The 22,067-nt window shown below is 40.5% G+C and overlaps 1 protein-coding gene across 1 annotated transcript in view; it reads left to right on the top strand.

Annotated features, from left to right (window-relative positions):
* TENM2 (teneurin transmembrane protein 2) overlaps positions 1–22,067 on the top strand; it is a 592,828-nt gene that overhangs the window by 393,363 nt on the left and 177,398 nt on the right. The window contains exon 5 of the mRNA XM_062587647.1: positions 19,460–19,694. Coding sequence (XP_062443631.1) covers positions 19,460–19,694 — 235 coding nt within the window. The remainder of the gene's footprint in view (positions 1–19,459; positions 19,695–22,067) is intronic.

Genomic DNA, 22,067 nt, shown 5'->3' with positions numbered 1-22,067 from the left:
TTGGTCCAGGGCATACCACTTCAAGTCAAAACAGTAGTATAAAAATCCACTGGAAGAGATTCCTGACTTACTTTTTTAAATATTAACTTCAACAGGGTAAGACTTGAGCCCCCAAAAGATGTATCTCCATGTTGTTTCTCCTGTTCTTGGTTCTCCAGTAGAATCAGGCTAACATTTCATAGCTAATACTATGTGATAGAGATAAAGCGAGCTCATCCAGGGCATAATCAATAAAGAAATGCCATTTTTGTTTCCACAGCTGCAAATGTGAAGTTGTAGATGACTGCGGAAACATCTTTGGTTCTTTGACCTTAGACACCTCGTAGACTGTGTGCTAGCCACTGGTGTGCAGCAAGATCACCAGATTCAGAGTTTATTCTGCACAGTGGATGAATTATATATATATATAGCAGAGGATGTTCAAAGTGCCGTGTTCTAAATACTAATCTAAGTTTACAGAAAACGATTGTACTAATTAAACATTTAAAATGATCTCTTTGCTTTTTCACAACACTTAGCATGAATGAGGCAGAAAGGATGTAGGAAGGCACCTAACACGTTCCACGCAATGTGTGTGAATGATGGAGTATTTCATAAGTTGGTGCCTTTGTGCATGTTAATGCAAGGTATGTTGTAAGTCGGCTGCTGACCGTCTTTTCCTTCAGTAGCAAGGTTGCTGCATGTATTCTGCAGCATGTAATCACTCGATAACCGAGCTTAGAAGATCTGTTTCATTCTTATTTTCTTTGTTTGTGATGTATTTAGACTGTTATCCTGGAACATCTAATGGATTACAGTTACTTTAGTTGAGCTGTTTACAGAAATTCACCACTCCACGTTTTTTTTTTTTTTCTTTGAGCTCATATAATCAATAGTTAATAAAAGCATTTCAAGTTGTTCTTAAATTTGTCAACACTTAATTCCATCTCCTATCCTACCTGTTACCTACCTTTAATTCCTTTGAAGGCCCTCACAATGTGTTGTATTTTAATTATTTTAACAATATATGATAACTTTTAGATTTAGGAAGGTGTGTTCCCTTTGAGTCTTCTCAGCTCCAAGAGTGTCTCTGTTAAGTATTCTCTGTTAGACTGTTTTCCATTTCATAAACATTTTCTAATTAACTGAAATATTTTATTTCCGGTTACATTATTACTTTTTACTTTAGCAGCTTATTGTTTGGGACTGGGTCAGAGTTGATTTGAAAACCACAAATCAGACATAAAGCATAAGAATTTTAACTTCTTTTCTTTACAGACGTTAAGTTATTCTGTTCCTATCATAAATTCCTTATCTATGTGTTTAAATCTAATTTTAGTTGGCATTATGACTCAGGCATTGATACTGAAGAAAAGCTGATCTCCCAAATTCCCATGCTTTTCTTTTTTTATATTAATGCATTTAATATCTCTACCCTGTGAAGTTATATATGATTTTAATTAGATACTACCTAATTCTTATTCTTTGAGCAGCTTAGCCATCTCATTCTTAAACTTTCTCAGTATTCTTCATTTTAAGAATTTGTGAGCCTTTTGATGTGCCTCTCAGTGGTGTACCAGTTATGTTGCTTTTTCCAGCTTCGTTTTACTGTATCCTGATTTCTGTACTGATTGCTATTTAAAAAATAAAAAGTTGTTGAATTCTACATCTTAATAATTAGAAATTAGTTGCATTTAATAGTTAGTATTTTCTTAAGACATTAACATTCAAAATATATAAATGACTGCGTTTGATGGCTAACAGTTGAGCAAAATGGACTGTAGGTTGCTGTTTAAGTTGTTTAGCTTTGATGATTAAAGTTAGTGAATGCAGCTGTTGTATCACTTGATCGTAGTATTGGTTCCTTTTGATTATATCCATTGGCATGCTCATGACTGTCAAGTATATGAATTTATTGACCATGTTTCTTGTTTTTCTAATATAATACTTGATTTGAAAGCTGGAGTTCTTGCTAGCTATATTTTTCATAATGTTTAACCTCATTTACGTGTAATGTGGAACAATCATTTTGTGTTGCTTGCATATTGGACTTGTCTGTTAGGAGTGCTATATCAGCAGCACAAACCAAAGCTATGATTAACTAGTTAATAGTAAAGTATTTCTGTTTTTCCATTGTACGATTTCTTCTCATAATGAAATAACTGGCAGTGACAAATAAGCGAAGAGACTGAGTTCTCTGTTGACACCAGCAGCTGTATTAGACTCTTGGCTGAAGTCTGCAATTGGTTTAAACGTAGAAGCTCTACCTTGAAATACAGTTCGGTGAACTAAATTATTTTTGCTTGTTTCCTATAACATTTCAAGGTATTTGAAAGGTTGTTGTATGCATTCCTAAAATCCATAAAATTTATAATGAGTAGCCATCATTCTGTTATTGTGCACCATTTATTACCATCTGTTTGTGCCATGTCAGGTGTTTTAATTTCTTTCATTTTGACTTCAGGATCTCTGTCTAACCTGAGTTATTTTTTAAATCTTACTTTATTTCCTTCATCAGAAATATGATTACTCTTCTCTCTGCTTGTTGAGAAGTCAGCAGCTTGATACCATCGATTTTGGGTAATACAGGAACGCTGAGCATGAGAAAATACAACCCCGTTAAGGACTCCGTTTTGGTAAAGAATATAGCTCAGGCAAGTGGGGATAAAAGGAGGGGGGCACAGGACGCTGGCTTTGGAGAATACTGCGCAGAGTTAGGCTGAAACCCCGCACCGCAGTTACGCCCTGTACTGCGGAAATCGTACTTTGAGTTACTGCGAACTTGTGATAGCTATGCCAACTGGTGTCCAGATTTTTTTAAGGAAAAGCAGGTTTGTATCTGCAACATATGCATGTATGTAATTTCTGATGAGGAGAGAGAAGGGAAAAAAAAACATTTTACTACAGGGAGCTTTTTGTACAGAATTTCATGAGAACAAAAATTGACGTCTTCTGGCCTGCTGAGTGGAGGGACTTGCTTTTGAACGGAGACATAGACTCCAACGAGGCGCTGGGAAAGGAGGAGGGGAAGTCGACGTTAATGCTTACTCGCACGCAGGCACAAACGAGTAAAATACTATAGGCTTATATGGTATTCATCGTTTACCTTACTGCTGCTCGTTTTGCATTGAACCCTCAAGAAAATTTCTTTTACTATGCAATTAGTTTTTTTACTTTATTTCTTGTGAAGATTAGGAATATTAATTACCAACATAAAAACAAAAATGCATTGCACTGAAACAAATGGACGCCTTTTTTATGCTTAGATTAAAACATTACTTGTAATTGTTTACAGTGAAATCTGCTTGCTGTCACGATGATGTTAGCAGGGTTGTAAACTTTTAAGTCCTTTAAAAGGAACCAAAAGTATATTACCTTCCAGCTATGGCGTAATCCACCATTAGTTACCCAAATATTGCTGCACTTATACTGTATCATGTACTTATCAAACATCTACATGACTCCTTAACTATTTTCAAAACAAAAGAGTCATTATTTACCCACTGTGAGAACAGTCTAGTGTTAGTGGTATTAGAAATCATTAGCTCTATTAAGTCCGTTATCAGCTCTGTTAGCAGCTGGAAATATCCTGCAGCTCAGGAGGGCTCCAAAATGTTCCCCAGTCATTATATTCTAGATCACTTTGTTTTCTTGTACGGCGAAAACAGATTGTAATCACATCCAGCCACAGGCGAGGATAGACACTGACAACACTGGTAGAAAAAGATTTATGAAACTTTTTGTTGCTTGGGGCAGTATTTTGTAACAAGATAAGAGTGTTGTCCCTTAGATAGGAGCATGAGTGAACAGTTCAGTGCTTTCTATCTTTTTTTTCTGCAGTGAGTATCAAAATGACAGTTATCTCACCATAAAATACAGCCCAAAGCGTTACGGATGTCTATAAGCAGGATCTGTATTATATTGTTAACGTGTGAAGAACAGACATGCTCGGATCTGTCTGAATTCATGTAGGAAATGACAAATTTTTATTATTTGAAGAGCACTGAAAACCTAAAAATATCAATTTGTTGTGTCCTTACTCTGAATGGGATCGTCTCTGAAGATGGTATTTTAAGTGGTGGAGTAAAACAGTTCCTTTAACAGGCTTTGTGCTGAGTGGGGTTGACTCTTCAAATGGTATGTTTAAGTGATAGGATTAAGACACTTTCTTCCTCAGAAAAAATAATTTTTGCAGAAACTACTTCCTGATAAAGAAGAAGGTTTAGTTTTGAAAAAGCTACAATGTAGAAAATAATGGTGATTCTGTGAAAATAATAAACTTTTTAATTGCTTACGGTACTAGAGTTTCACAGCCATTGGTTTACTGTTTTTAACCCCCTGAAATAATACTGATGTTTAAGAAGTGTATCCCATAGGTTTTCCAAGAAATATCTGTGAATTTGAAAACTTGATGGTATTATTAGGACTAAGGGAGAGAGGTATACGATGCACAAGCTGTCTGCTCTGCTGTCAAAGCAATGCAGCGTCAGCGTAACTGAACGAGCGCTGGCGGCAGCCCCGGCCCCAGCGCGGCGCCGGGTGACTTGCCACCTACTTCAGCAGTTCTGAAGCTTGCCCGAGGTCTGGCCTTCTCTGTTCAGGCTGCTGGTGCCACAAAAATCTACTAAACGTGAGCACGAATTTGTAAGTAATTACAAGTACGCATGTGTCTTATATCTAAGCACACACAGTTTCCCCTGTTCCCTCCTGCACTCTTCCTACCTCTGCAATTCTTGTCCTGGTCTTGGCAGCTCTTATGTCCCTCGTTTGCACTTCATTTTGAATCTTACCGGATCAAAAAATGCAAAGTGTCAAGGAGGAGCCCTCCACCTTTTCCTTTCCATCCCTTTCTAACTGTTCAGTTCTGCTCTTGGGGTTCCCAAGAACCGCGAGGTTCTTTTTGTAGCTGACTCTGCCTTGAGACAGCTGCCGTGCTCTGCACTGCGCGGAGGCTGCTCCCCCACTGCCATCTCCATCTCGCTCCTGCCCTCCTGCTCCCGGCACCAACGCTTTGGTCTTAGGCACGTTTTCTCTGTGGCTCTGAGCCATCCGGGACCATGAGGGTCTATCCTGCGCCCGCCCCTCGGCGGGCTGCTTCCCGAGCCTCGGCCCAGAGCCGTGCAGTGACCCTGCCGGGAGCCCAGCTTAGGTCTGGCAGGATTTCTTTGCTTCACCTGTTCGGTGTTTGTTCCTTAACAGGTAGGAAAGCTATTTATATATCTGGATGTTGCCCCATATGTTTCCGATTACTTTGTGTCCACGTATACCCAAATATCTGTGTATACCCAGAAAATAAGCTGTTAAGTTAGTATGTCTGAATTCCAGTAAGCTGTTAAGTTGGTATGTCTAAATTCCATCTATGTTGGATGGAATTTGAAATTTAAATTCTACCCTGTTGTATGTGCCTGCTGTCTTCCCTGGCTATCTTGTTTGAAACTCCTAAAAGTTAACAGGCCACAGAGATGTTACGGGGTCACATACAAATTTTCTGAGGTTGCAGAAAGGGTGGATGAAAGTCGGGTAAATACTTCTTAAGATAATGTGGGTACCTATCTGTGTTTGGATAGAGAAGTGTTGCGTACAGCTGTTGTTTGTCATCAGAGAAATGCATGAGAACAGCTCAAAAATGCTGTTGCTCAATATATTGCAATTATTAGTTGGTAATACTTACTGATGTGCTATGAAACAGTGTGGTCATTTACTCATTATTATACAGTCCTTTTTCTTAGATTAAGGTAAATTAGTATAATTCAGATGCAAACTTAATCTGAAATCTCTTTACTGTTCGTTTGAAGAGCTAAAATTTGCATCACTTGAGTTCTGTCTAGAGAATCATCTGAAGTATTTATAACTCGGCCCTATAAATGTTGTAAAGATAGTAGCATGCCATTTCCTTTTATGCAAAACCCACTTTAGTATGACATATCTGGAGCAGTAGGAAAGGCCAAAATGTTTATTTTGCCAATGCGAAACTGCACTGAACCAGGTGAACAAGTAGATACAGAAAGAGAGAGGTGAATTCCATTTATGGCAGTTTATATAACAAATCAGGTTTTGAAACAGGCTGAGACTGATTTTCAGCTTGTGCTGGTGTTACGCCAGGATATCAGAATTCCTGCCTGTTATGCAAAATGTATGAATCTTGTGCAAGAACCTGAGTAACAGTTTAAAGCAGAATTATGGGGTTAGGAGAAAAGCTGCTGCATCATTTCCAGCTGTAAAGATTCTCCAAGAACATGGGGAAGTATGGGAAAGAAATGGAAGGAAAGATTAGGGAGGAAAATTCTTAGAAGTGTTTTTGCAAACTAGGAAGTAAGATTGCACAAAATTGCACCCAATTTTGCAGTTCTATTTCACCAACATATTATGGACCCTTATGTTGTTTGAATAAGTTTCTCAAACATGTAGAACAAAGGGTGCCAGTGAGTGGGAATTTCCTATTTCAGCAGATATTGCAGAAAGTTTTTTTTTGCTGCAGACCTGTTTAAAGTTAGTCTCTTAAAAGAACGCAAATCGTACATGTCGCCAATTATGTACTGCCGCAGTGGGATCATGAAAATAAGTCCCCTTGATGCTGTGGTGAGAGATGAGGGTTTTTTTTTCATATGAGTTTAAGTTGGATATCTTTGAGGATAGACTGTGAAAGATGATGAATGCAAGGTTCAATATCATGAACTATGCAAACTCAATAATATTGAGGTCACAGGACGAAAGAGCGGGGATGAGGAGGAATGGAGCAGTGGTATTTATGTGTTTTTTAAACACCCTCATAGCAAGTAGGGAGTGTGAGCTTGTTAGAGCAGGGTCTTACTCCATAAAAGACATTGAACCAGCTTTCTGTCTTTCTCTTCTCCTTCTTACTCTTCTTTTCTACTCTTCAAACTCTGAAAGACTTTCCAAATCATTGACATCTTACAGTTCCTTTTTCAGCAGCCTGCACCGTAAAAAATGCAAAGATGGAATAACCACTTCTGATCATAGGTTGTTGATCACTGTGCTGCTGGGCAGTACTCGTGTTTGGCACTTCTACAGTCTCTTCTACTGAGAAGATCTCAGAAAGCTCATGAAAATTCCCTGCATTTATAAATCTGACGCCCCTTCAAGATATGCAGTATGCTTCTATATTTGAGAAACAAGGAATCTGGAACTGAGGCAGAGTGATTAAGGTCAACCTGATCAAAAGTGTGGGTAAGCACCAGAACCATCATCACCAGTGGTTCAGAGTTCAGCTAAAATCATTTATCCAATGCAAGTAACACCACCTTTCCATGACTTCTAAGTTTGCCCCTCAGTATAATTTGGCAAAGCAGCACAGAGTTGGCCAGTGGCTGAGGCAGCTGTTGTCCAAAGTGCAATCACGACCTTTTGCCTTTTCACCAAAAGCTGGGGATATCCAGTTTACACAGGCACATGCTTGCACCTTATAACCATCTTGGTCTTCCCATGAGTCTGTCTTGGTCACTTGCTCCCAGTTTTGACTCTGAGGCTGCCTCAGCAGCAAGTTGCCTTTGTTCGGCTGGTGTTTTGCTGCCAAAATGTGCCTTAATCAAAGGACCAGCTGTTCTCCCTCAGGACCGAGCTTCCACTCTGTCTTTAGGTTGCTTCTTAATTGTCTTATCACTGATGAATAATTTAATAATCTTTCTTGAGTATTTCAGAAATTTAGAGCTTTGTGGAATCCCAGTGAATAAAAAGCCAGCATTAACAGCAACACAGAGAAATTTTTCTTTCCTTTTTTTGCACAACTTGCCATAACTTCCTGTGCTTGTATCAAATAATATGCAAGCAAGCTGAAGTATGAAACCATATCAAGGTGTCTGTCAGAATCCTACACAGATGTATAGCTTGAGGTTTACTCTATACTACTTTTTCATGATACAGAAGATAGTATGTATGAAACAGTATTTCAGGTTGACCTTCCTGCTCTGCAGAGGATAGCTTTTGCTCTTACATTTTTGTTGTACAATGTAAAAAATAAACATTAACCTAAAAATGTAATCTTCTGCAAGGGTTAATACTTAGTTGTGCTATATGTCATTTGGAAAAGCTGTGATCCACATCCACTTTGGCCTTTTTTTTTTTCCCCCCTTTTAACAGCTACCTGGAAGGTTCTACAGAAATATATTACATTTATAGGTTATTATCCAATCAAGAAAATACCACCATTTTTTCTGTTTACTGAAATAAATTATCTAAATGTTCTGCACAGGAAAACAAAACTCTTTTTTTTTTGTATTTACTGAAATACATGATTTAAATATTCTGCATGCAAAATATACCTGTTTGAAATAATAGATAAGTTTAAACTTGTGTTAAGTTCTATTAGCAATGACTGTAATTAGTTTTTGTGTATTTTGTTTGTTATAACTGAAGAAAAGTATATGATAGAGGAGGAAAGCCTGTTACTGGAAGAATAAGAGCAGGATAGAAACAATGACTAGGGATTTTTCACACAATTTCATATTAATTCATTATGATTTATGTATTTCAATTTATGTGCCTATGTAATTTTGATATTATCCTTACTTTATAGACCTTTTAAGGCTTCAGAAACATTTATGAAGCACTAAGGAAAACTTAGGGCAGATATTTTAAAAAACACTATTATCTTTATTATTGTATAGTGGTTACTACTGTTGATTGAGGCAGTATAATTAAAACAGTGACTACATGCATTTTTGGCAGGTAAGAATTACACAGAAGAATTTTATAATTGTTTTGCATACCATGTTTTACTATTCATTCTAACATTTCTTTTGTCTTCACTTGTTTGTGAATATTCCTTTCAGAAATGTTAATTTAAAATAAGATCTTTGCTACCTGGGCATCCATCTGCCCATGTAAATCTGTCAAAGCTAGCTATAGTATTTGGGAATTGTATTTGCCAGCATATCATTCTTATTTCTGATACAGGTGTCATGTGCTTGTACCCATATCTGTACAATCTTCTCGAAAGTGCAGTTTGGTTCTTTGTTGTCGCGATGGCTTTCCTTGTTAGTGAAGTTGCCTGAGTTGATAAATGAGTGCAAATGAAAATCTTTCACACATGCAAATAGCAAAGGAAATTGCTAAAAAAAAAAAAAAAAAAAAAGTGGATATCTTAATCTAAAACATTGAACCAGAGAAATTTTTTCAAATCTTATAATCTGTAGAATGACAAATATCTAATGGCAAGGATTTATCTAAATAAGACTTATTTTTTAAATTGGTGTTTGTTTGGTTCCTTCTATGTAGAAAACTACATAGAAGGAACCTAATAAATATCTCTCTACCTGAAACTGTGGATAGTTCTAATTGACAGGCAATGACATAGTGAAAATAACCTTTACTTAAAATAGTAGAGATGTTTGGGGGGAAAAAACCCTCTTGATTTTGGAATTTTGTAAGATTGATTTCTCTATTTCTGAGCATTGCTTCCAAAATTAGGTAGATTAGGAGCCTTGCAGAAAAACCATTTTGTATCAATCTAGGTGATGAACACGTCTCTGTAGATAGCTATGAGGAATTAACATGAAAAAAAATGTTTCTTTCAGTTTAGAAACGGGCAGATCCTCTGTCATTTTATATTATAGTTTTGATATCAGACCAAGGTAATCTTACTGGATTTTTCAAATACAGAATTGCTTAATCTCTATTAAATTATCAGTATTTTGCTAAAATGATAGTCCATGCTGTTGATAGTTGATCCTATTCATTCCGAATGTTCTTTTTCACACTTCTTTAAGGATTGTTGTTAATTACAGACTAAAACAGCTAGTAAATATCTCATTCATTTAAAAATAAAGATGAAACAAATGTTGCAGTTTTTCTCAGTGGGTCCTAATTACTATTCTTGTGAATTTTCATTATGTGAAATGTAGGTTAACTGATAGGTTAGTAACAAACTTTAAGACAGTGACATCAGAACAAGACTCTCTGAATTGGGTTGGCTTTTGTGCTGGAGCGGTAGTGCAATTTTGAAGCAACTCGTTTGGTTGCCTAACTTAAAAACTCTGTTTTGAAGAGAAACATCAGGATGGACAAGAAGATTTCTTCCAGGGAATACTGAATTAGATGGTGTGATGCGAATGTGGTTCCTCTCCTAACAGGGGCACAAGGAGTGGAAATAGCGACTGATCCTTTAGATGGTATCAAAGCACATATATGCTGGGGGCTTTTGATCCAGGTGTGCCAAACTAGATCTAGTGGAAAGTTGTGCGCGCGCACGCACACACCGATCCCAAACAGTGTAAGGGATAGAAGTAGAGGTGCCAGTACATGCTGCTCTGATCTGCTCCTATTGTGCTAAGTTACTGATCTCTTTAACTTTGCATGTAGGTAAGTAAGAGGCTTCTGTTCTCTATAGAAGACTGATCTTGCTACTGGAAGAGCGTATCTATTTCCTTCATTGTGTTGACTTCTGCCTTGCTATCTTGACTCCTGGAGGCAGGCTCCTCTCACTTGCCTTAGAGTCCTTCTTAGTTCCTTTTCTTCCCTTGATCTCACAAGTCAGCTTCAGAGTCAAAAAATGTGGCCCCTTGGTCTGTGAGTTTTCTGAAGCTTCTCTTTCACATTATGGCTTTAACTACCATGGACCATTTTTTTAACCAGAAATTTGAAACATAGGTTTTGATTACTTGTCATCCTTAAAAAGCTGTTAGTGTTTTTTTTGCAAGGCTGCAGATATTAATCCAGAGGCTTTGGCCAAACTGCAATCTTAGTATTTAATTACTGTCTTAGCCTCTCCTGTGTCTTGGATTAAATATTGTACTCATCCTCATTTCCTGTTTTTAATTTCCTCTTTGGTGTTGCTACTGTTGTTATTATGAATGCAGCATTGCCCCTGTCTTCCACTCTTTTTTTTTTCCACAGTACTAAACTCCATTTAGTACTACGATGTTGTCATGCAGAGGTTCAGAAGGAGGAAATGCTGTATAATTCACAGCCACTATTATACCTTCAGTAGAGAATGGAATCAATTCCTTCATTGCTTATATTAATACCATATTGCTTGTGTGGCTTTGCATTTCTGATCTCCTCTGAAGAGTAAAATCATGGCCTTAAAACAAAGAAGGGCATGTAAAGAAGGTGTCGATCTGAGTACATTGGATGAAACAGTTATTTCAGAAACACGTGCCATATAGGTAACAGGTATCAAAACACATGTGCTGGGTTATGTACACCAGAGCAGGTAGCACCACCCGGCACTGCTCTACTTTTGAAGCTTTCTGTTTATTCTGGTACTGTTGGACAGCTTCAACGGTAGGTTGCCTGCCAGTAGGACTGAACAATCTCTTCTGGGTTTAAATTCTGGTATTTAAATATTGCCTTTTTCATGCTGGAGAGGTAAGAATAATGCATATTTTAAGTGGCAGCCCAAAGCTTGTAGTGGGATTGTAATTACAATATCAAAGGTAGCCTGTGTGAAATGGGCAGGGGATGTCAGGTAAGCCAGCGGCAGGGTCCCAGCGGATGAGCAACGACAGTGGTTTCTTCTCACTGATGAGTGAGTCATTAGGGAAACTCTTCAAGCTCATGAAGTAGAGTTGCACTGAGGTGTATTATCTTGATAAAAAATAAGTTTCTGTGAGATGTTGTTAAATAAGACAATACTTAGTTGTCTTCAGCTCATCAGAGTTTCCAGTAAGATACTTCTTTTCTTACTTTGCTAGAGGGTATTTCTCTAGGTTATACTGAATTCATTCATGGTAAATGCAACAGTAGGTGGTATTTGGTGTGGTGCTAGGGAGGGTCTTGCTGGACAGCAGGAGCTCCTCAGGGGCCTCTTCCCAGCGGGCTGGCCATTAATTCCTCCTGATCGTGGGCCGGCAGGACGAAAGCCCGCTGCAGCCACGGGTCGGGACGGTGTGGGCTGGCGCTGGTGCGAGCACGGCGCAGGTCGGGCCGGGACGTGGTTCCTCCCAGCGCTGCTGTTCGCCTCAGCCTGGCAGCCGGCTGAGCTGCGTTTACGACTGTCTGTCTGTCCGCACGCAGACGTCCCCGTTTGCTCGGACAGCGCCTGCCTTGGCTTTCCCGCGTTTCCGAGATGCGCGGGTCGAGGCGTGGGTCGCGTTGTGCAGCTGCGCAGCGCTGAGGACCTCCGCTCGGGGGGCGGGTGAAGCCCGAGAGCCGCTCGCGCCGCACAGCACCTTGCGGGCAGCTGTATCGCGACTGCGGCACCCAGGGACCAAGCCTCTGCTTATTTTCCTGGCTGAAATTCCCTAGCATAGAGTTTGCTGGGTTTTTTGCGTGTCGGGGCAAGGGGGGATGGCTTGCACACACTAAAAACTCAAATTAAAAGCTTTCGTAAGAACTGTGGGCTTAATGTTGGCTCATTTGTTGCTGAGCTATAAACCGTGTGAAGGCTTTCATATACTGCTTTATGATGCTCTATATTTCTACTCTTTAACCCATGGTTTCATCTTCTAAGTAACAGAATCTGTTGCTTATGGTAGTTACAGCTAAATCCCCAGTACCTTGAAAAATCAGGCAACTTTTATAGGACTTCCTTTTTCTCCCATAACTAATAACGAACTAAAAATGAATTCCACTGCCTATGGAAGAAATGCCAGTCATGTAGTCCTTGCAGCTTTCTGTTCCCTAGGGGAGACGGACAAATACTTACTTCTCGCTAGTAATTGCTTGTGTCTTGCCTGCTTTTAAAACAAGAAATAACTTACTGAAAAGTCTGGTTTGAAGTGGTATACACATTGTATTATATCTGCTTTTGTTTGCCATAGCATCATGCAGCATTCAGTTTACTTTTTCCATATAGTCTACAAATTTTTTATTTTTTTAAACCTCTTTACCTTTTAGGAAGCAGGTCATCCAGACAGTAAATAACTCTGGCTTCCCAGGAGCTCTGAAACCAGATTGTTCCAGGAACCTCCTCAGAACCTTGCAGTTACCAACGTAGGTCGGTCAGGGTTCGCAGTAATGAACGGCAGACCTCCGAACTGATTCCCACCCTTTGATTATCAGCAGGTTTACTCAAAAGGAAAAACTGTAATTATTGTTTGATGCTTTCTTTGTGCTGAAGGAGTAATAAATAGTGGAAACTAGTGGAAGAGCACTGTAGTGAGATAGAATACAGGATTTTTTTTTAACAGCGGACAAAAATCATACAACTAAGTTAAAGAAGATAAATACACTCCGTAGTCTCTCTGAAATATGTTTCATTTTTATTTCGTTATGGAAAAATTAATTGAATAGATTGATTGGAAAAGATATGATTTTTTTTTTTAATTGGACAGATTATTCTTTAACCTCTCTGTGGCTTATTTTTCTGATTCTTAAAAATGGAAACAATATATCTACCTTGATAAAAATAAGTGTATCGCAGGGTGTCTTGTCCACATAAAATGTTATTACGAAGTGATGCGCTCTGCCCGTGACTAGGCATTATTTTGTACAGCCAGTGCAGCACATGCAGTGAGATAATGCGTATTTCAGTGAGGTGTTTAAGCAGATGCAGATAGAGCATGGTATCTCAGATAATACTATTTTATAGGGCAGTGGTTTTTAACCTATTGTATGACTCTCTCTTGAGGAAATTGGTTATATACCCATAGTCCATCAAGCTGAACTCCTGAAGAAGGATGCAGCATCTTGTCTTTCTCTCACGCGAGGATCCACAGCACTTTTTCATGACCCGGTTGGCACAAAGACCAGCTCTGCCATTTTGGGGCTCCAGCAATGCTGAGAGCAAGCTAATAATCGTGCTTCAGCCCGGCTGAATACGTCTGCGTCTGCCTGGGCGCGTGCGCGAAGCGTCTCGGCCCTCCTGGCAGGCGGCGCAGCGGGGAGCGGCAGCGCGCTGCGCGCCCGCAGCAAGGCCCCCGGCGGGCAGAGCTGCCTGCGGAGGCCCTGCCTCTGCCCGGGCTGGGGAGCCACCGCTGCAGAGCGTTTGCCTGCCTCATCCTGCAGTAGCACCTGATCCCCTTTTAAGTGGTAAGGGGACTTACCTTTGGCGCTCCTGCAAAGGACGCAGGCAGGTAGCAGGCAATTTGTCTGCAAGTGCTCTAGGGGCGCCTCACTCACAGTGAGGTATGGAAACCGGGATAAGGTCCTAGACTAGTACTTTATCCATTGAACCACCTTGCCTCTCTCTGTGATTATCTGGGTACAGTGGGTTACCAGTTTTCCGGGCATGTTTGGGGTTTTTTGTTGGTGTTTTTTTTTTTTTTTTTTTTTTTCCCCTGACTGTAGCAACTTGCAGTGCTGTGCTCTAATGCTGTGCAGAAGAGGTGGTTACAGTGCCCTGGCCGAGAGTGCTCGGTGGCTTAGGACTTGTTCCCCACCTTTACTGAAGTCTCAGTTTGAAATGCTCGGATTTGGATGACTGCCAGTCATTCCTCCTGTTCTTGCCTCAAAATCCTATAAAAATTTGTGAACAAAAAAGAAAAAGTACTGGCAGATGTTTTGCTTTTACAACAAGAAGAGAGTTAATGATATCTACGGTTCTGAGCCAGGTAGCTTTCTTCTTTACAGTATGTGCCGAAAACATTTTCAGAATTTGTATTTTATTTCAGCTTTGGCCTTGCACAAAATAATTTGGAGATTCAAGCAAAAGAACTGAATTAGGCAGCATAAAAATAGGATCCATATTACTGGCAAGGATCCCCCCTCCACCTCAGCTTCCCATTAAAAACCACCTCCAAACTGAAATTCAGGGTGAGGCCTGGGGGTGTACGTTGGCCACTGAGGTTGCAGCTTCTTGTGATACTGCGCTGAATTCCTCCGTGCTCCAGTGCTTCCTTTTCTTCCCAACTCTGAGCAGTGTTTTCCAACTTCGAAGCTGACTGTAACTTGGAAGGTGACCCTGCGGTTCTGTGAAAGTGCTGTTACTCGCCATGCTGTAGACGATGTAGTTTGCTCGAAGGAAATGCTGTGGTAGAGGTATCGGAGTGCAGAACGAGGGAACTGCAGACTAGGGCTCTAATAATGGGTAACAAGCATTTTCTGAGACGTTCGTTCACCCATTTAATCTTTCAATGCATCATTTTCATTATCTTTTTATATTTCATATTGTATTGTTTATATGCATAAGGAAATAGTTGCATCCTTATTTATTTCAGAAAAATAATGTGTTTGGTGGTTCTTTTCTTTTAATTCTTTTGTGAAAGGATTGTTGAGGAGGTGTTTACATGTCTCTCCAGCATTTAGTTGCGATAAAGAGAATAATTCAGCACAACTAAGGTACGATCTGCATTCCTTTTTCAAAGTAGTATTGACAAAGAACTTGGATGCGGGAAAGAGATTGCTCTGCTTAGATTAGAGATGCTGCCGATGCTGCTTTGAAGTTAAGCTCGGAGGTGGGAGATTAGCTGGTTCCTCTCAGATCTTTGTGTTGCATAGACTTAGTGCGTGTGTAAGGTAAGTTTGCAAAACTGTTGGAAGAACTTGAAAAATAATTGGACAATGTCAAAGCAGGTGTGGGTGTTAGTTTTACTCCGGGTACTATGCAACATTTGAATTGCAAAAATAACTGAGAAGTAGCATTTGGCTGTGTGTTGGCGAGAACATAAAGCAATTACTGATGTAGCTGTAACGCTGGGGTCTGCGGCGAGTCTCCGATCGCTGAGGTCTCTTGGCTGCTGTTGCAATGAGCCTGTTGTGAGGACTGTGACAGTACCACTCGCAGGGTCCGCAGCACCGGCCTGGCACCTGGCACCCTCTGCAGCACCTTGGCTTTTGCATATGCCAGGCTGATAGCTGCTGGATTTTAATTTGGGCTGTAGATCATTTATCCTGTCCTGTGCATGCAAAAGAATGGAAAATGGTGCTGGGTGAATTACGTTCAGGCTTTTTGTTAAGGGAGCAAGTATTGTTTTGCATCTTTCTTTAGTTACATTTTATGTCTATGCATAGCCTAATTTGTTTAATTGTTTTAACAGGTAATAGAATGAGCAGAGTAAAATAGTTTTTATTAAATGTTAGCATTTTGATTCTGATTAACTGGATAACTTATGATTATGTCAATGCTGTTTAGATCAGACCTTGTATTACAGCATAGTTTCTCCTCCCTCAACTTCCAGTCCGCACATCTTAAATGAAACATCTACTGACGTTTTTGACCATAGCGATCTCTCTCAAACAATATTGAATATATTGTCATCACACTCTGGTTTTTCAGAAGTGCTTAGCACATTCAGTACATACGAAAATTCAGATTAGCTGTGTTTGTCTATTTGTGAAAATCAGAAGTGAAGAAAAAATCATGGAAGGTGCCATATTTCAGATTTCCAGTTCTCTGATTTTCATGGTGTTTTTAAGCAACTTCTCCGTAAACCATAAGTGTTTGATATTGGTTAGTGTATTCTGACAAAGGCAATACAAATAATATTTGAAAAAAGGTATAATTCCCTCAACACTTTTTTCCACAAGCCAAGCCTGTGTGTTGGCAGCTGCTTTATTAAAAATAAAATCTCTTTCCTGATGTATAAAGTTATATGTACCCCATCAAGATATTTGTCATCTTTAGGCTTCAAATTTCCAAAGCAATTGCAGGAGGCAATAAGTTATGTAAGTTATGTTGTAGCAGTCCTTTAGGCTGCTGCTTGTGTTTAACAGGACAAGGGGTTTACCTTTCTGAACTTGTTGAGGTCAACACATTTGCACGTAGTGCTTGCTGAGGTCACTAACTAATTTAGACAAAGATGCTTATAAAGAAGAGGTGCAAATGTAAAGATAGGAATCTGGTTTTATATCCCTGCAAGTTCGATATTGTTCAGACTCCTGCTCTTTGTTCACTTAACACAGGTACACAAAGAGAGCGTATTAAACTTTCTTCTCTCATGTGAATATATGTGTATGTGTTCTGCTTTCTATGTATAATTTATATATATGTGAACTTTCTGTGTTTTAATATGTGTAAGCTTGTATCTATGTAAGCTTCAATATTGATTTTTTTTTATTATTCCATACTAAAAGTTATATTCATCTTCTGCCAGATGTTTTGAGGTTTTACAGCTGTGGTGTATGTTCAGTGACTTTGGCATAGCATATTTTGCCCGCTACTTTTTGTATGCTGTGTGGGAACTGCGTATTGAGGCACTTTAAGTCTTAACAACTAGGATTCGGTTCGTGCCTCCTTAGTCTTACAGATGTTCATTCTTACTGATGTGCAGTTGGTTCGTTTTTAAGAACAGCCTTTATGGTTTTGTGGGTTTTGTGGTTCCAAGGTTCAGAGTCTGCTTACGCTGGTGTTACTGTTTCTCTCAGAAAGTTACGACTTTTCCGTATTTATCTTCTGAACGGAGAAGGTGCATCAAAAGTAGCTTGAGTAGCGGCAGTACAAAGCGCGCAACTCTCCTGAAGTACCTGAGCGCACACGAGCACACGTTTGTATTTTATCACTCACAAATGCCTACTTACTGAATCCCAAACCAGCATGTTTTGTTTAAAGCCGGGATACAGACCTTAGGAGAATAATCCCACTTGAGCCCCTGTGCGTGTGGATACTGCCCACACACGTTTCCTGCCTGCTGGGTCTGACTCTGCGTGCCGTGGGAAACGGCACAGGGCCTCGTGCGCGTGAGACGTTTGATGTTGTAGGAGGGCCGTATGGGGGGGCTTAAGTGTAAAGTTTGCTGAGCTAAATCACCTCTTTCAATCTTATGTAAGAAATAGCAAATATTTTATAAATATCCAAGGCCAAGCTTGTAAGGTGAACAGCACAACTGAGGGCTGAGATTTGGCTTGTGCTCCTAAAAGGCTTATTTTTATTTAAACAGTGGCCTTTGTGAGGGGTAAGCATTCAGGAGGTACGCATTCAGAGGTTACTTCTGTGTGGATTTAAAGCAGCACGTGCAGTAGACAGAATTTACTTTTAGTACCAGTCCCTCTCTTGCCATAGGATGACTTCTGCTTGTCTTAAAAGTCCCCGTAGAAGCTGTGTGTTTCCTCCTGCTCTACCAGAGCTGCTGCAGGCCCCAGAAACACCGCAGAGGGTCGTCACCCTCCCGAGAGCGCCCCGGCTGCCCGCCGGCCACCCCTGGCCCCTGCCGGGCCGGCGCCTGGGGCTGGGCCCCCGGGGCGCCCCCCGGGGCCGGGGCCACCGCAGCCGCCTGCTGCTCCGGCTCCTGCGGGCGGCTTGACAGGCGAGTCCCGAATAGCCCCCCGGGGGGAAGGAAGGTGTTCTGAGCGCGACTCAGAACTCAAAACCTGAAATTACACACTTACTTCAGTTCCTAGCAGCGTGGCCTGCTTCTCATAGGGGATTAGTCCTCCTTGGAAAAAAATACTGGCCGTAATTAACTTCCAGTTAATTGAACAGGTCAACAATTTTTCTGTATTTCAGTGTTTCATATGAGAACGGATCACTGTTGCTGTAAACATCTTCCCCTTGTGATGTTTTCTGTTATTGTTTGATTCATTAAATGCAAAATGTGCTTCAGTCTCTAAAAACGAACATACATCATTATAATTATAATTTGCTAATGTTACTTTTTCTAATTATTGTTCACTAGAAGACTAGGACTTATATAATGACTGAAACAAGCAGTTAATAATCCACTTAGTGTTTTTCTTTAATCTCTTTTTCTATTAAATTATCACAACATATAGGATTACACTTGAACTTATTTATCATTCTATATTTCTTGTTAGAAAAGTGGCTATGCCTAGACCGAAGCCTGCCTGTTTTGCCTGCTCTTTTTTTCACATGCACTTTTTAACTTAAGTAAGGCAAGCACCTTATTAGAAGGCATTTTCCTTTTCATTATCAAGGCAAACATATCAGTACTGAAAGAGTGAGAAAAGTGGATTTCCCTCTTTTTTTTTCTTAATCTCCAAAAAAACCATTGTTTATCACTTTGCAATGAAAGAAGCTGAAAAGAGTAGCATAATTTGTACATTTTGATGTGCATTTGTGGCATCGCTACGTAGAAAAATACAGGCCAAATCATGCTCGGGCTGAGCAACGTGAAAGAACCATCCTTGTATTTTGGCTGTCTTGCCATGTTCGGAGCTTAATCCTCTTACATTGGCACAAATACAGTTCATTTGAAGATGACTGGCAAAATAACAGTGAGGAAAGCAGCCCGAGATCTCTGTTTAAGCTTTATAAAGACTGCAGAGTACATTCTCAGAAACTGTTTTTAGTCCAGCGGGGCTGCTCTCCTGAAACGCCCTGGTGCGAGGAGGCAGCTCCTGGGGGCCGAGGCGCGGCCCGGCCGGGTTCGGCTCCTGTGCTGATGCCTCCTCCGAGGAGCCTTTCTCCGGAGCAAATCTGTAAAGTTTAACTGTTTTTAAATCTAAACGTAGCCTTTCTGAGCGTCCCAAGTAGATGAACTCTAAATACTGTTCCATCGTCTGTGAGCTGACTTCTTCCGGGCTCAACAGGCGCGTTTCCAGCAGGCAGGCGGCAGGCTCCGCTTCCTGGCTGCGCGGGGGCGTTTGGGTGCTTGTTTGCACCCCGTGGTCCGTGGTCTGCTGTAAGCTCAGAGGGGAGTAATGTCATCAACACGCATTTGTGATTTATTTCTCTTTTCTCTTTTAGGCCCTTCAAATCACCACAGCCAGTCGACGCTGAGGCCCCCTCTCCCTCCTCCTCACAACCATTCCCTGTCCCATCATCATTCATCCGCCAACTCGCTCAACAAGAATTCCCTCACCAATCGCCGGCCCCAGATCCACGCCCCAGCCCCAGCACCCAACGACCTGGCCACCACTCCCGAATCCGTGCAGCTCCAGGACAGCTGGGTGCTCAACAGCAACGTGCCGCTGGAGACCAGGTAGGTCGTGTGGACAGACGCAGCGGGAGGATGCCCCCGCATGGTCGTCTGAAATATTTAGTGGCTACCGAAAAAAGCAAAACATTTCCTGCGACAACTAAGTGACAACTTGTTGGGAAGCAAATCTCAGAGATGGTGAGGTTTCCTGTGTTTGGGATAGTCCTGTACCTGGCTATACCAGTGTACTGAGTAGCGTGTGTTTGTATATACAAAAACCAAACTGCCTGGCAGGGAGAAAAACGGAAAAGCATTTGGCCAATAATGAGAGTTTTTAACTTGACTTTGTGTCAAGGACTTTTTTTTTTTTTTTTTTGTCTGACGCAAAATTGAAAGCTATTGCGTTTGGACTACTTGCAAGCCTCTGATTTGCTCGGCATTGGAAGATAGACAGACATCTCTCTGTTCACTTGTTCTGCTTTAAAGCCTGTTACTCATCTGGACAGTTCTTATGCACACAGCTAATGATATTAGTATAACATATTTTACTCTCGGGCTCGGGGGGAACTTACTTATAAGGTGTATCAACTGTGTGTTGCTGATCAAATATGCATTTTGCCTTTCCTGAAGTAATAAACAGTGACTCATTTGAAATTATGTGTTTTGGGAGATCTTAAGGAAAAAATCACAGATTCAAGACTGACGGGACAGTAGGTTTAATTTATATTTCATCCAGTATGCAAGCTCATTTTAATCTCCTCTGTACATGTTAACAGCTTGATGCCCAGAGGGGCAAACAGGTGCATATAAATTGAAAGGTACAGCACTTAGGGCTGCCAAATAAATAAAAAAATAAATATCTGACATGCTGCAATTCTAAATGTTCTGTTTTGCTGTCAGTTGGAGTATGGAGTCTTCAACATATTTAACTTGTGCTTTAAATAGCAGAGCTGATCTCCCAGAAATTACAATCAGCCCTTGTGATGCTGTTTATAGGAGTATGTGTTTGCATCGTGTTCACAGAAGCGTGCCGTCATCTCGCCGCTCTGCCTGCCTGCGCCATTTGTCGGTATTCAGACATGCTATGTGCTCCTGAGAATATCAGAAAGCAGAAATTTGCGTATCTCAAAGCTGCCCTCTCTCATTAATGGAGTGGAAAGTTATTTTATTCTAGAAAATTATGTATAAAAGAAAATGGAGGTGACACAAGTGGCCAGAGTAACAGAATGGTCTTGCTTGCCTGCCTAGCTATAAACAGGGAATATAGCTAGAGAAGCTGGACTGCTCGTAGCGCTGACTCATACGGTTGTTTTAATTGCTTGATTGCCACAGCTTCTGAGATGCGATGTTTGAATTAGACCCTTCCGGGAATTCAGGGTTGCTGCGCTGGATCGCACACAGCATGTTGTGTCTACCCCAAGGAGAGGCTGGAAGAAAGTGTGAGCATCTTAGCACAGCTGGGTCTAATGTAGCTTAACCCCCTGTGCGGCCCCAGCCCAATCCCTGGTGGAGTCTGAGGACGGGCGGACTTCTGCTTTGGAACTCTAGAAGTTAGTGTAGCTGAATTTAAGCCTGCAGCAGACAAGTTCTTATCCATCAGTAAATCAGACATTTGCAGCACCACCGTTATTCTACGGAAAATTATATTTAAAAAGCAGGGAGACTGTACTCCTTCCAGTTTGATACATTTCTGAAATGCTCAGGCAGTATTTTATTCCTATTAACGTGCTTTGTTAAAATGGTAGGATGGGTGCCATAAAACAGTGGATGATGTGAAAAGAAAAGCGAGATGAAGCCTAAGATCTCCAAAAAGAGAACAGAAAGGGGTTCTGACTTTCGAAGGCTTAGGAGCTAACTTTGGCCAAAAAGATCTCTGAGGTATGAAACACTCTTAACTACTGCTTCTGTGGAGGGTACTGCCACTAATTGGGACTTCATTTTGGCATCCTGGGTTTGGTGTTTATTATGAAGAACTGCAAGATATAAAAATGTTAGGTCTATTCAGCGTGGGCCAGTTACCACTGTGTAGCTCATTGCCCGAGATGAGAATGGATACTGTTAATTCTACTCTAAAGTAAGTCTCTACTATTACTTGACTATCTGCATATAAAGTTGTTCTTGGGTGCAACAGTATGTGAAATACGTCAGTTCTCGTGTTTTCAGATTGCACCGTTTTGCCAAACGCTTGAGAAGACAGGGAATTCCTTGGGATATTTGCAGAATGAATCTTTAGCATAATATTGGCATCCCCAAGAAATACAACTTATCATTTATCTTAGTATTTTTATTTTACTTTCTGATTTTGTGCTTACTGATCCCTTGTTAGTGGAAACTAGTCAATTCAATTACAAACTTTAGACCTTATTTTTTATTTTTCATTATAAAATCTCAGGCAATATATATGTGTTCATGCTGATGAAAAAAAGGTTACCTTGT

Source organism: Rhea pennata, chromosome 14 (assembly GCF_028389875.1).
Source record: "Rhea pennata isolate bPtePen1 chromosome 14, bPtePen1.pri, whole genome shotgun sequence".
NCBI lineage: Eukaryota > Metazoa > Chordata > Aves > Rheiformes > Rheidae > Rhea > Rhea pennata.
This window is presented reverse-complemented; position numbering and strand designations above follow the sequence as displayed.